At 32.6% G+C, this 14,720-nt stretch overlaps 3 protein-coding genes across 4 annotated transcripts; 2 read left to right on the forward strand and 1 right to left on the reverse strand.

Moving 5' to 3' along the window:
- The first annotated feature begins 102 nt into the window (after window positions 1-102).
- Window positions 103-3,101, forward strand: LOC116767383 (protoheme IX farnesyltransferase, mitochondrial). The gene is made up of 8 exons (XM_032657677.2): window positions 103-260; window positions 614-725; window positions 849-1,059; window positions 1,196-1,391; window positions 1,622-1,797; window positions 2,074-2,253; window positions 2,424-2,558; window positions 2,637-3,101. The coding sequence occupies exons 2-8, from the start codon at window positions 645-647 to the stop codon at window positions 2,894-2,896; spliced, it is 1,239 nt and encodes a 412-aa protein (XP_032513568.2). The 5' UTR covers window positions 103-260; window positions 614-644; the 3' UTR covers window positions 2,897-3,101.
- Window positions 3,076-11,760, reverse strand: LOC116767381 (FACT complex subunit spt16). 2 transcript variants are annotated; one of them, XM_032657672.2, is made up of 18 exons: window positions 11,574-11,760; window positions 11,388-11,498; window positions 11,095-11,256; window positions 10,169-10,468; window positions 9,682-10,097; window positions 9,453-9,597; window positions 8,570-8,729; window positions 7,971-7,979; window positions 7,550-7,789; window positions 6,663-6,861; window positions 5,668-6,065; window positions 5,262-5,475; window positions 4,718-4,972; window positions 4,463-4,610; window positions 4,222-4,357; window positions 3,772-4,093; window positions 3,509-3,652; window positions 3,076-3,311 (listed from the first exon to the last, which is right to left on the reverse strand). In XM_032657672.2, the coding sequence occupies exons 1-18, from the start codon at window positions 11,640-11,642 to the stop codon at window positions 3,305-3,307; spliced, it is 3,435 nt and encodes a 1,144-aa protein (XP_032513563.1). In that variant the 5' UTR covers window positions 11,643-11,760; the 3' UTR covers window positions 3,076-3,304. The 2 variants fall into 2 exon arrangements, with proteins under 2 accessions (XP_032513563.1, XP_032513564.1); XM_032657673.2 differs by lacking the exon at window positions 7,971-7,979 and having other exon boundaries at window positions 11,574-11,759.
- Window positions 11,761-11,876: 116 nt separating this feature from the next.
- On the forward strand, window positions 11,877-13,635 carry LOC116767385 (DNA repair protein RAD51 homolog 4). The gene is made up of 5 exons (XM_032657678.2): window positions 11,877-12,318; window positions 12,394-12,601; window positions 12,677-12,854; window positions 12,925-13,047; window positions 13,347-13,635. Exons 1-5 carry the CDS (start codon window positions 12,062-12,064, stop codon window positions 13,571-13,573), a joined length of 993 nt encoding a protein of 330 aa, XP_032513569.1. The 5' UTR covers window positions 11,877-12,061; the 3' UTR covers window positions 13,574-13,635.
- The last annotated feature ends 1,085 nt before the right edge of the window (window positions 13,636-14,720 follow it).

Consider the following 14,720-nt stretch of genomic DNA (forward strand, 5'->3'; position numbering starts at 1 on the left):
ATAATACAACAAAAAAGGGTAAATATAAAATAGATAAAATTAATACTTATCCTAATTTACAATAACGATTTTCCCAACATAGTATCAATAGAGATTAGACTTATGACGTAATAAACAAACGTCCTTCAAGGTTCAGCCTTCTGTCAGGTTACCTAAATAACCTATACAATTTAGTTTATTTCGTTTGAATAATGATTACACAATGTTTTGCTTAGTGTAGTGTCGCCCTTTATATTTATCTGCATTAAAGTGTTTTCAATGTAAGTAAAATAAAATCTAGGTTGTGATTAATCGGAATAATGAAATGTGTACAATATTATGTGTTCTGTATCATGTTTACAATTTTGTAAAGTATTTATAGTTTAACGATTTTATAATTTTTTGCAAAATGTCCATAATATCTAACGTAGTAAAAGTCTATTTTAAACTGATAATGTTATTAAAATTTGTATGTTTCTGGAGCCATTTTAGGTTACATATTTATCTTATTTGCATGGTCAATAATACATACACAACATTATTGTGTATATATATACAAACATATTTATTATTTACTTAAATTTTTCCTTATAATTTTATGCTGCATATTAATAATTTAAGTTGTATTTTTTAGGATGTGGACATAAAAGTTTAATCTCACCATAATGTCCTACTTACAGCTGACAAAATGTTCCTTATGTTTAAAACATGGATTCTTAGATAAGAAAGTGCTGCTTAAATTTTGTGTAAGTTAGACATAATGAGTATTAAATACACATAAAATCTTGTCATTTTTCCATTCTATTTTGTTAAATGTCTAGTTGAATTTATATATCATAATTGTCTTTGATGTGGAAATACCTTTTCAGTTAAACAGTCCAATACAGCATATCTCCAGAATATCAACATCATGCTACCTCAATAGTAATCTGCCGCCACCCCTCACAACTCAGACGACTATAAAGAAAACAAAAAAAAATGTACCGCAAGATACAAGAGTGTGGAGGGAAACACCAACTCATGATATAAAAAATAATCTAGGCCAATACTGCATGATGCTATCTAAATTCAGACTTACTTGTAAGTAAATAATGATAGTTTCCCTTGAACGTTTGTGTGTCTGTACTTCAAATGGAAAAACACAACTATTGAACTGTTATACAAAGCATATTTAAGTGAGTTTCATGTTTAAATGGATATTAAAACTTTATTTTAGCACTGGTTGTTATGACATCGATGGCCGGATATGCTTTAGCACCAGCTCCATTTGACCTCACAACATTTACACTGTGCGCACTTGGTACAGGACTAGTCAGCTCAGCGGCCAATTCCATTAATCAATATCATGAAGTACCATTTGATGCTCAGATGTCTCGGACAAAGAACAGGGTGTTGGTGAAGGGATTATTAGAGTATGCATTTATTTACATAAATCCAATGCATTATATGAAGCATATGCCCACTTAATTGTAACATTATTAAGGAAAATATTTAAATTTTGTTAAATATGTTATCAAAATGAATGAAATCATAATTATTTCTTTCTTTCTTTCATGGGATAATTTGCTATTGTAATTTAAAGTATCATGTCATATATAATTTTAATGAATAAATAATAATTTAATGTTGCTTTCCATCGCAGACCAGTACATGCCATAGGTTTTGCCGCTGCAACAAGCATGACAGGCCTCGGTTTGCTATACTTTGGTGTGAATCCTCTGACCGCAGCTTTAGGAGCTGGTAACCTTGTACTGTATACATCAATATACACACCATTAAAGAGAATATCAATATTAAATACATGGCTGGGATCTGTTGGTAAGAGAAATATATGAAATAGCCACTACTACATATATTTAATGTCTTAATCATTTTACTGTAAACAGTTTATTTTTATTTGAAGTTTACCTTTTTCATATAAAAATCTAGTGCTTCTATATATCAGGTCTTTAACATATGTCTATATTTTTGTCTGCTATTGTTTTCAATATGAAACTGAATGATATGCATCAAAAAACCTCTAGTGCATATTATTCTTTTGTATGTTATTATATATTATGTATTACGGTGTTTGTATGGTCAAATTGTTGTCAGTTGGTGCTATTCCTCCCATGATGGGGTGGGCGGGATGTAGCGGTCATTTGGACGCGGGTGCTTTAGTTCTAGCTGTGTTGCTATACTCATGGCAGTTCCCACACTTCAATGCGTTATCTTGGAACCTAAGGCCAGACTACTCGCGAGCGGGTTACAGGATGATGGCGGTAACTGATCCCGGTATGTTATATGTAATTTCCTTAAATTCATTACTTTTATTAAGATGTATCATTCATTAGGAGTTGATCATCATTGAAAATTTTTTAATGTAAATTTTGCTATCCCATGTGAGTTTTGCGGTGAAGTTATAACTTAAAGGTCATTATAATACATTTTTTTCAATTCCACAGCTCTCTGCAGACGGGTGGCCTTACGACACACTGGCGTCATCACTGCCACTTGTCTGGCTTCTTCCTATTTCGAAGTTACCAATATGTGGTTTGCACTCGAGTCAATACCACTCAATATTTATTTTATGTACTTAGGTTAGTCATTTTTGACATATCATAACATATTCTTATCTGTCTGGATAATATTTAATATATATATGAATTTTATTCCAGCTTGGAATTTTTACAAGAACTCGGACAGCGGCAGTTCAAGGAAGTTATTCAGATTTTCATTGATACATCTTCCGGCACTGATGTTACTCATGCTAGTGAATAAGAAATATTGGAGTTCAAGTGAACCACAGGAGAACAGCGAAATTATTAGGACACATGATGTCAATAAGCTACCGGAGACAAAAAGAATAACAGTATTGCCGAGGGGACCTTATGTTTCAGCACAGGATTCTGATATAGAACAGAGTGCTAATCAGTAGTGTCTACATCACGTAGCGTTATAATAGTTAATTTATCTGTAAATAATGTACAACAATTTGTGATGTTATTTATAGACTTTTTTTGTAAGATAAATCAATCCTTTGCGAGTTTTGTTATAATTTATTCTGTTGAATCAGTTTGTGATTTACTTAACAAAATGATAAATGAAATAGACAGATAATAAATCCTTATATTTATTTTGTTTTTCTTGGTATAATTTAAATTAGAATCACTTGGAATTATGGTAATCTACATACATTCATCATTCAGACCTGATTTTCAGAATTCAACTGTAAAAATGGAGAGCATATGTAAACAAAGTTAACTAATATAATATTAAAATAACTAACATTAATTCAAAAACATTCAACTTGAGACGAACGAGTGTCCTTTTCCATTTTTGAAGATTATTTCCTGTAACAATGAAAATCATTAAATTAAAACTAATGAATAATATCATAAATAAAATCACAGTAAATAAAATAGATAATATATGTGGACGATATGACAATTAAACAGTGAAGTGTAGATTACACTCAGAGTAAACAGATTATTAGGTATCGTAGTATTTCGTAATATATGATAATTTATGACTATTGAACAATACTGACTTGTGTTTCTTAGAGGATCGTTCGTGTTCGCGACTGTCGTCACGTGACCTCTTGTGCGACTTGTGATCACCGTTCGACTTGCCGTTAGATTTGTGGTCACGGGAACGGTCGTGGGAGGACTTGTGCTTATTGCTCTTCGAAGGGCTAATAAAAACAGATAAAATAATTTCACTAATAGACATAATTATATTGGTAGGATGGTTAAATAGATTTTTTTTTCATTTATAAACTACATTAAGTCTTAACAGCACCGTTTTTCTTACCTGTCACTGCTGTGCTTTGACGGGCTCTTGTGGTTTGAACTTTTATGATTTGAACTTGAGCTTTTGTGGTTTGAACTCGAGCTTTTGTGGTTTGAGCTCGAGCTTTTGTGGTTTGAACTGGAGCTTTTGTGGTGTGAACTTTTGTCGTGTTTGCTCTTCTTGCTGCCTTGGTCCTCGTCATAGCGGTGTCTGTCTCTCCCGCCTTTGCGTTTCCGATCAAAGTCCGTCGACGGTCTGTCGTAATTGCGTTCCTTCTTATCCTCTTCGGCGGCCTCGCGTTCAAGATCTGACCAATCTTTCCCAGATTCTTCATCCTCTTCACCTGTGTGGAATTTCATGGTTTTAAGTGAAAATGTTATAAATATGTTAAGAAATTTTATAAACTGTAAGCACGGCTAGTCATGGCAGTGTTACCAAATAGAACCGATGACGAACAAAATATGAACTAACCACCGTCGCTGTCCCCGGAGTCGTCGGACATTTCCGAAGCCTCGGAGTCGTACTCCGAGTCATCTTCGGATTCCTCTTCCGACTCAGCATCCGTCGGCTCATACGCATCATCCTCCTCTTCAGATTCATCGTCGTGCTGAAATAACATTCGTCATATTAAATAACCGTGAATAATTTTAGTAATATAACAAACCATATCGCTTAAGCGTATTATTTGTTCTCAAATATATTTATGACGAACCTGTTCCTCGTTCTCGGCATCAGACTCGGGGTCCAGGAAAGACCAGCCGCCGTTGTCGAAGAAACCTTCGATATCATCAGTAATGGTTTTCATGACTTTTGTCCAGTTGAGAGACTGGATACCTTCCGAATACCGGATATCGCACGAGCTATAATGGGAATACAAATTGAAATTATATACCTTTTTTTTATTTTATGTTTAAATATTTATATGTATATATTATTTGATATAAGATTTACTTTCAACATCACTCACTTCAGCCACTCCTTGACGTGATCGAGCATGTTCATGGGAACAGCATTGACCATGGCGACTTTCTTGGCGTAATCCTTAAACACGAAAACCATATCGAAGTTCTTGAGGTGGAACTGTACTCTTTCGAAGTGAACGAGTTCAACGTCCTCCAGCGAGATGACGAAGGGCGGCCACTCGGTCAGGTTGACAAGGGCTCCAGAGGTCGGTTGTAGGAGGACAGTACTACGGAACGGCGCTCCGGGGAAACCGAGTTCTCTGCAGAAATTATAATACTATATTAATCATTCCGCAATTGTTTTGGTTTGAAAAAATGATCTCATCAAATGTTTTTCAGTATACACTTAATACATATGACATTATGTAGATGGCGCTTCTTTTCAAACCAATACATGTGCTTCGAGTTTAATTTTCTGTTTATTAATATTTCAATTCTAATATTACTTGAAAAATATGTAAAATAACCACACATAAGCGACAAATTTCTTAAACATAAATCTATAAGGACTATATATTGTAAGGAATTAAACTATTAAACAGTACGGACCTGTACGGCGTGTCAAACTCGACTTCCTGTTTGGTCATGTTCTCGACGCGCTCGCAGAAACTTTTGAAAGCTATCTTCAGTTTGTGTCTCAGTTCCCGTTCGCTCTGCTCGGCGGCGAGGTCGTCACGGTCGTGCATGTGCTGGTGTTTGCCCAGGTCTGTAGTAATCTCACCGACCTCGGTATAGAACTGCACGTCGACATGTTTCTTCTTCCCTAAGAGTACAAATTCGATATTAGAGATCTGGTACAAACTATGTATCTCGGGTAAAAAGGAATTTGTGAACACGTTGGAATTATGTTTTTCATAAGCTAACCATTGTGGATATTTGACGTGTTTTTATTTCAATGGATAATGTATTTGAACGTTCAATATATTTTAAAAGACTATAGTAAGAAGTGCTTTACCGAACATAATAGCGTGCTTCAGATGGAAATGCAATAGAATGATCATCTCTCCATCGCACGGTTGGAAGAATGCGTTTTTGATGTTGTTATATAAAATATCAACTTTGTCTCCTCTCACTGACGTGAATCTGAAACCGTTCGAATGCGCTTCTAAAGACCCGCTCATTCTCTTTGTGACTATATTAGGTCTGATGTATAAATCCTTCAGTTTGGGATTTCCTTTGTTCTGGGATAAAACGAGAGTATCTTGTTTAACTAAGTCCTCCTTCTCCCTCTCCTCCGCCTCTCGCGTTTTGAACTTCTTCTGAACTTCCTTTATTAACCGGAATCCAGTGTTTAGGTTTGATGATGGAGGTGAAATTTCTCCTGGCTCTTTAGTGTTTGTACTGCGGTATGTACTGGAATAGAAAATTTTTGTCAGTTATTCACATCATAATAATGGCGATTCGCAAGTTTTCTGTCATCTCAAACAAAAGTAGAGAAATGCAAATTTCTATAACATAGAAATATTTTCAAGTATACAACTATATCTTCTATAAGTAACGTTACAGAAAACTGGCCATGTAAATTTTATTACGTAAAAGATGACAAATAACATGTTACTATCTGTTATATGTTTTTGGTTAATTTATTTCGTTCTTTAGGTAATTAAATGTTACCACAAAAAAACACTACAACTGATTATTTTAGGAGCACTGTTGTCATTTGAGTCGTCAGTAGATAAAGAGAACTTAGAATATTTTCATTAGTTAGTGTCATTTTCTTTGCTGTTTAATTTGTACAGTTAATTTAAACACGCAGCCACAATCACCCAATACTACACTACTCTTTGCGTAACGTCTTTGGGCGTGTGAAATTGTATATAGATTCTAAAATTTAGTTTCTTTAACAGTTATTGTAAGCAGTGAATGGCCTAACATTCAGACACTGGATTCAAACATATTTTTTAAGGTACACGGTTCATATTTTTATTTAAAATATATAAATAAACTCACACTTCTTTAACGAAGGTCGCGTCAGGCTGCGCGTAGTTGCCACCCTCGTTTCTGCCCATAGTGGCACCCGGGTGGAAGAAATTGATTCTCAAATATGTATAGTCGCCCTCCACAGACTGAGATATATTTTTAATTGTAGATATATGGAATGGTACCGGCACGCCGAATATCGGCAATATTACTGTTTCATATTTACGATCTGTAACAAATAGTACACTACAATTATTCGATCAAACACTACTTAATGAAATATGGGAAGACCTTTGACCAACTACTACGAAATTTAACATGAAAAATCCTTTGAGCATATACGACACATTATAAAGCAAACCCTTTGATTGAATACCACAAAACATACGGCAATGATATTTCATTAAACAAGTCTTAGAAGCAACTATCGAAACGTAGATCACTTTGGAGAGTGCTCAATTACAAAACTGTGTAACAAAGCTTCAAATGATGGGGGAACTGGGTATCGGTATATGTTCATTTGATTAAAGGAATCTTTTATGTTAGCTGAGTATAACTTACAGAATAAACACAGCAAGCATAATTCTGATTTCAAGAAGAATTTTATACAACTTGTTCGTGTTATTTCACCTAATGTTCTATAAAATTACATAATAATAAAGTGAAAATGATCAGCATATATCACAATGTTTCACAGGTTAAAATATATTTACGAAATCGACTTGACTAGCTGGGAACCAAGTGTTTTAATACTGGACAGAAAATATAATGGAAACCCTTCTAAAATGTTTTCATCCGTCATAGACAGTGACCCAAACTGATATCTCGACAAACTAAATTGCGTTTAACTAATAAAGCAAGTTTAAAGTATAATATCAAAGTAGCAGAAACATTTAGTTTTGTTTTACAGCACTTACCGACGTATAATTTCAACTCTTTAACTTCGTTCTCTCTGGGCATTTGACTGACACTTTTGTACGAGACTGTACTCTTCCTTATCTTCTCTCCCTCTTTTCCACTCGACTGTTTCGCCAGTCTCTCCTTAGCTTTCTCGTTGAGAGCTATCGCCAATTCTCTCTGATGCTCCTTACGTTTGTCCTCTGAAGAATGTTCAGTCCGAAGCTTCGACTCAATAACTGCCGTCCTTTTACCGCGACCTGAACAAATATTCGCACAATAGAAATAAAATAGCTCCGAGTATTATACCGTCATGTTAATGTTGACATTGCATTAATTCTATGAATGTTATAAGCGTTTATATATTCTGTGCTTCCAAAGTGTGTGCAATATACATACAACACAAAAACCATGCATGTGTCTCTTAAACCATTAACTCACCTCCGTTTTCTATAGTCCCATCCATCCATCATTGCATGGTAGGAAATAAAAATATTAATATAACATATTAGGTAGTTAATAGAAATATATCTTATAGATTATTAAAAAATGGCAACACCAAAAACTTATATTGATTTAAATAATAGCTTGATTATCTTCATTAATATATATAAAAAATACACAAATTTTAATGTGCATAATAATTATTACTCAACTTTATTTTATTATTTCTATTAAATTATATATTACCACAGACTATATTGATAAATAAAACAGTTTGTTTAATAAATTCTCATATTATATGTTTGCAGGGAACATAATTGCTTTGTTTTAAATGTATATATTTAATGAGTTAAGCTAGATCGATTTAAGTGGGTACTAAGTGTATAACATTCTTTATTCCAACCTCACAAGGTCCATTCCATTTTTTTATTAGAGGTCAAGTCTTAATTTAATTATCTCAATGACTTTTTTTCATGTATTTCATGTTTGGACTAACATAGAGTTATATATTAATTTATAAGCCATAAACTATTTACATATAATTTTTTGTTACATTTATCAATACATCCTGAAGGTTGTTGTTAAAGCAAACTCACCCAAAATTTCTGTTTTATTCTCTTTCTCCTCCTCTTCCTCTTCATCGTCATCTTTAAGGAATATTCCTATGTTTTTAATCTTCTTCTTGGATTGTGTTAGCAGCGATGCTGGCTGTTCATCATTCACGAGCACAGTATCACCAATGAATAGGGCATAAGTCTGAAACGCAACATAATTTAAGGCTTATCCACAATGTAAGAATGTCTTACATACTTAACTTATATAAGAATTAGTTATTTAATGAGATCTAAGAATTTCGCGAGTAATCATTAAATTTTTTTTAATTTTTAAACTAAATAGTCCCGACGTTTCGGTTACTTTGCAACCGTGATCACGGGCAGACGAGATGTGTTTAGAATCAGTTATTTTTTTCTATATACGGGAATGTTTTTAAAAGGATCTTCAAGTAAAATATTACATCTCATTTCCTAAATATTATTAAATGAGAGAAAAAAGGATAACTTCACTCTTTGTATGAATTTGCATCATGTCCACACAAAAGGTTTTAATATTTTATTAAATTGTATAATAATTAATACTTATAAGAATATAACATCATATATATACTATAAGTATACCAAAAAAACAATTTTTTTGTGGTACTTCTGAAAGACACCGTATTAATTATTATAAGACCAAAATGTCAGCAATGAAGTAGTTATGTAGAAACTCATAAAAAAACCAGTTAAATCACTTTTTTAACTAATCAGAGAAGACGACTTCGCTTCAGGTCCAATTCCAGATTGATATTTAAAAAAAAAATAATTAACTTATATATCAAATCCAATAATCTTGAAAGAAATCACAAAAAAAACACGAACAAATGTTATTAAAAACTAGCAGAGTGTGTTAAACATGTGTTCTCTGTCAAATAAACATTACCTTTCCTTCTTTATCCGTTGCTGCCGAGTTGGTTAAATTTGCCAAACCAATATTAATGTTAAATACCATGCCTTTCTTTGCAACAACTGCGGTTTTCGGTCCAATAACTATGGCACTTTCACGAAATTCTATTCCCATTGCAAATCTTAAACAAAAATAGCATTACATATCGGCAAAAAATTTAGGATAAAGACTTTGATAGTACATATAACAAAATAAATAAACTAACCCAAACGTCTTTGTGAGGTTGTCCACTAATTCAGGTTTTTCTTTCTTCGCCAATGCCAAACCAGCTTCATAAACGGCTGACAGCTTGGCACCAGACACAAGATGCTTCATGACCTCCTCTTCCAAATTCAAAAGAAAATTATAATTGCTTTGGACATTGTCCGTCGGATTGACAAGTAATGTACGGACAATATTTGAACAGTATGACTTGTATCTCGCTCCTAAAGAACATACTATTGCACCAAAATGTAGGTGATTCTTATCTGACACGGCACTGAATTTCAGACTATAATTCCCTCCGGACTGTATGATCGGTGGATAGCACATATCTACTTGGCTCGTGTCTACACCGGTTACATATTTTTTATCTGATATAGCAGCTTCCACACCTTCCGCTAGTTTCGAATGTTTTACTTTCTAAAAACAATAATATATGTCCATAAAATAAGATATGAATCACATAAACATTAGTAATGAGTAATGAATACCTTGTCTGAATCAATAATTTCCATAATTTGATCTTTTAAGTACTTTGTGAAAACATCAACGGTGACAAGGCAGGCCTTTTTGATGGTGATTATTTCTGAATCTTCTTTTGGTGCCATGAATGTAGCTACGGATGAACTGATATCCACATTTTCAAACTTCTCCGCCTTCATTGCAGATTTCCAACTCTCGCAGAACTCCCCTGGATAATTGTCTTTGGCAAACACACCCAGAGTCTTGCCGGATTTAGATTTCTTTATTTCTTGTATAAGCTTATTAAAGTTTTCTTTATCATGGTCATTCTGAAATTTTTACATAGCAGAATGTAAATTGATTAAGAAATAGCCTAGCTGATAGTGTTCATTATTTGTTTAGTGAAGAGTGTGAATAAAAATGACGTTAACATCAGCAAAATATAATCTATTGCTAATTTCCGATTCAATTTCACCCTGGAAATATTGTATGGTAATTGTTAAACTGGAAGTTGGTCAATATTGCAATTGCTTATTCTATTATACTACTAAAGAAATACAGGAATAAAACTTTAAACAGAAGACACATTGATAGGATTTAAATCCAAAAAATCTGACCATTTCACACAAATTTGTAATAACTGAATTTTGCACATGAACCCAATTACTTTCTGTTATAGTATATTATATTGCATAACATTATAATCAACAAACTAGTTACTGTATATAAGATAAGTCATTCTTATAAGGTTATAATTTATATCTATATCTATGTCTATAATATTAAATATCGGAGACATGTATTTAAAATTGCAATTTCTGTTGTATTTATATTTATTTTATATAAGATTAGATTTTCATGTTTCCAGTATTTATTGAAGTTATATTTTTTTATTATCAGTATTTCGAAACTTTTACCTATATATATATAATTTATTTTTCATTGTATTACTTACTCTATCTCTTATTAAAAGTTTTACTGGAGGTAGATCTGTTTCTTCTTTACCATTTTCGATTTGGCGGAGGAATTCAATCTTCTTTTTACTTGCCAGAAAACACATGCTCTGTTCAGTCAGAACTGTTATGGTGTCTGGAAGTTCATATCCAAAGAGCCAAGTCTAAACAAAACATGATTAATAAGTAAACACTTTAACTTAAAAGCTGCAGGATAATTAAAATTTAAAAAAAATATCACAAAACATGTCATAGTATGTTTCTACGCACATTGTAAATGTTAGAAAATTCGAACCTGTAATGCGGTTGACTTGCTGTATAGAGTATCTTCATCCACGCCAACGCAAGACACCAAGCAATCACATTTGGCCAAAACATCATCACTCTTAGAATCAGCAGCAGCAGCCTGCAATGTAGTGTAACATTATAATTTAAAACGATGAGAACAAATTCAAAATATACCGTGTCTATTGTGACATACCTTCCACGCCGCATATAGCCTTTTCATACGCCTATAAAACGTTTCCTTATCCAAAGATATATTGGACATGACTAAAGCTTTCTATACTTTAAGTTAAACTAAAATTCTACGCAATACAGTCGCAAAAATGGAAAAAAATACGAAGTGTTTCACGACATTACAACTGAATACAGCTTTTGACAGCAAACAAGAATGGCGGGTGTTCTAGCTTCTATTCTAATTGTCTATAGTAATTTATGCTTTGGGTTACAGGCACAAAATATTAATTCAATTTACTTTATGAAACCCACCGAGTGTCACATTCTCAATATGAATGTTATACAGCCTAACTGTCAAGCACGATCATAACATTAACTGAAGAAGTTTTTAAATCTCTAATATACTGTGCAGGTCTTTGCACGGATGAAGGCCATATTTTAACCAAAAAAAAAAGCTCTAATATACTTCAATTTTAAAATAATACATTTGGTTTCTAATTGGAAGTTGAAATGTTAAAACTAAAATTAGAAGATCTACTAACAGACAATGAACTTAAGAGTTTGAATCAAAATCGTATCACTACTTTATTAGATTTTCTTCAAGAAGATACTGAGAAATTATCAATACTAACACAGTTGACATTGCCGCAAATTTTGGAAATAAGGAATAATATTTTTAAAAAATATTCCGCAGAACCAATAAATGGAACTGATTTGTATATAACAAGTATAACAAAAAGAAAAAGCATTCAAACGGGAATAAAAGAGTTTGTATCTTTACGATCATTGAATCAGGATTAGACTGAACATTTACCTATATATATCTAAATAATTCCTTTTAGATTAGATTCCATACTTGATAGAGGTATTCCAAGTGGTATAATAGAAATATGTGGGTTGGCTGGCTCTGGAAAAAGCCAACTTTGTATGCAAATTGCTATAAATTGTGTTAAGGATTCTGACAATACAATTCTGTATATTGACACAAAGGGTGATTTTTCTGCTTTAAGAATCCAAAAGATCTTAGATTTAAATGGATACTCTCATAAGGTAGCATTTTTTATCTTGCTCAATATTATTTACTAAATGGAAATATTAAAAATCTAATTTCAATGATATTCACAGGATATGGCCATTATAATGCTGAAAATAAAAATTGTGAGAGTGTGGACAATTGAAGATTTAATTGAATTAATACAAAAAATCAAAAGTGGTTTGATTGTTGTTGAAAACTTGGCACTTGTTATTATAGACTCCCTCCCATGCCTTGTATTTCAACATTTTGGTGATGATAACAAAATGGGTGAATTAATATACCTTATTCTTTGTATATAGATGATTTTATTGGATTATAATGGTTTAAAAAATTTCAGGCTTACATTTTTTAAATAGGCTAGTATTACTATTCAAATATTTGAATAAACAACTGGATGTAGGTGTTATATGTGTCAATGTGCAGACTAGGTGGATTGATCAAGACATACCAGATTATATTGGTAACAATTTACATTCATATATAACTGTGCATTATACATGGTGTCAAAAATTGTTTTTTAGAAAGGAATATTTTATTTAGTTTTAATGGTTCTATTTTTTGTAAACATCCTATATCACGTGACAGGATTATTTTTTTTTTTTTTACTTGTTACTATTAATATGTACATAGTATAACGATCATACATATTACTTTCTTTGTTACATTATTTTTCATTTGTATAAGTTTTGTGATATGTTAAACATGTGAATACATGATTGGTTCAATATTATTTGTAATAAGATGGATTTATTACTTCAGATGGAGAATCAACTAGTGTAAACAAAGGAAGCAACTATATAGAGAAGGCCAATCGTTGTTTAGGAAAATACTGGGAGAATATTCCAGCAATACTTTTAATATTAAAGAGAAGTCTAGAATCTATTGACGATAATAGTCTCAGTATAAGAATATCGGCCACAAATTGTAATAATCCTCATGTAGTGAAAACTTGTATGTTGAAAGTTTCTGCTTTGGGTGTGAGATAAATGAATATATTTTTTTTAAGTTTAAAAATTTTATTTAGGTCTTAAATATATAATTAAAATTATTTTTATTACTCATATTATTTTCCCTGCCCTGGTCCCACTGTGTGGGGTCAGCACAACATGTTCTTCTTTTCCATTCTCGCCTATCAGCCCTCATCTCAAGGGTCACACCTTTCTTACTCATGTCATCCCTCACGCAATCCATCCATCTTTTCTCAAATCTACCTCGACCCACATATTTATTACTCCTATTAGATGTAAGATTGTTACTATAAATAATGAGCACTGAGAAATTATGAAACATTGGCAGGGAATCTGTAAAAAATTAAATTTTCTTTTATTTTGTTTATGTGAAATGTGGCAAACAAAGCGACGGCCTACTTGATAGATAGAAGTGACTGTCGCCCATGGTCCATGGACATCCGTAATGTTACGGATGCGTTACCAACCTTCATTGTTGAGGAAAAGGGGGGGGGGATTAAAAAAATGTCAGGAAAGGGTGGGAACGGGGAAAGGGCAACCGGCTCTCTTACTGATCGGACAAAACCCAGCCACTGATGGCTGCTTCACGCCGATCTTCTGTGAGAGGGTGGCACTTCCCCGGTCGAGTCAGCCCATGTTCGAGCTGTAGTAACTTGACCACAGCTAGGCCACCTAAAATACAAGACAGACTGAACCTATGTTCTATAGTATTTTAAAGTGTTTACAAAATATTTCACTTCCTTTTTAGTTTTGATTTTTCGTATTTAAGCAGAATTTTTATTTAAAAATATGAATAATTTTCCTCATTATATACAATTGTAAATCTTAAACTATTTTTTTATTATCAGCAGATTTCGCTACATATAAACTCATTTAACGCATTTAAATTATTCAAACAATAGATAATAATTTTCATATTACCAAATCCCTACCGTCGGTAAACCACTGAGATTCAATAAGTAATAGTATAAGTTGTTATGGTTTACCAAAGAGTAACGTTCTTCATTTCCGTAACAAAAAAATTAAATCTTATTTAACTTATTTTTTAAATTTATTGTTGTAAAAAGAAATTAATCACAAGAAAAAACATTCAATTACATAACTCTTTAAAAAAAAAGAGGTCTTTGTCTTAATATTTATTTTGTGATTTTTCCATCCACTGTGC

The sequence above is a fragment of the Danaus plexippus genome (genome assembly GCF_018135715.1).
Source record: "Danaus plexippus chromosome 9 unlocalized genomic scaffold, MEX_DaPlex mxdp_26, whole genome shotgun sequence".
Taxonomy (NCBI): domain Eukaryota; kingdom Metazoa; phylum Arthropoda; class Insecta; order Lepidoptera; family Nymphalidae; genus Danaus; species Danaus plexippus.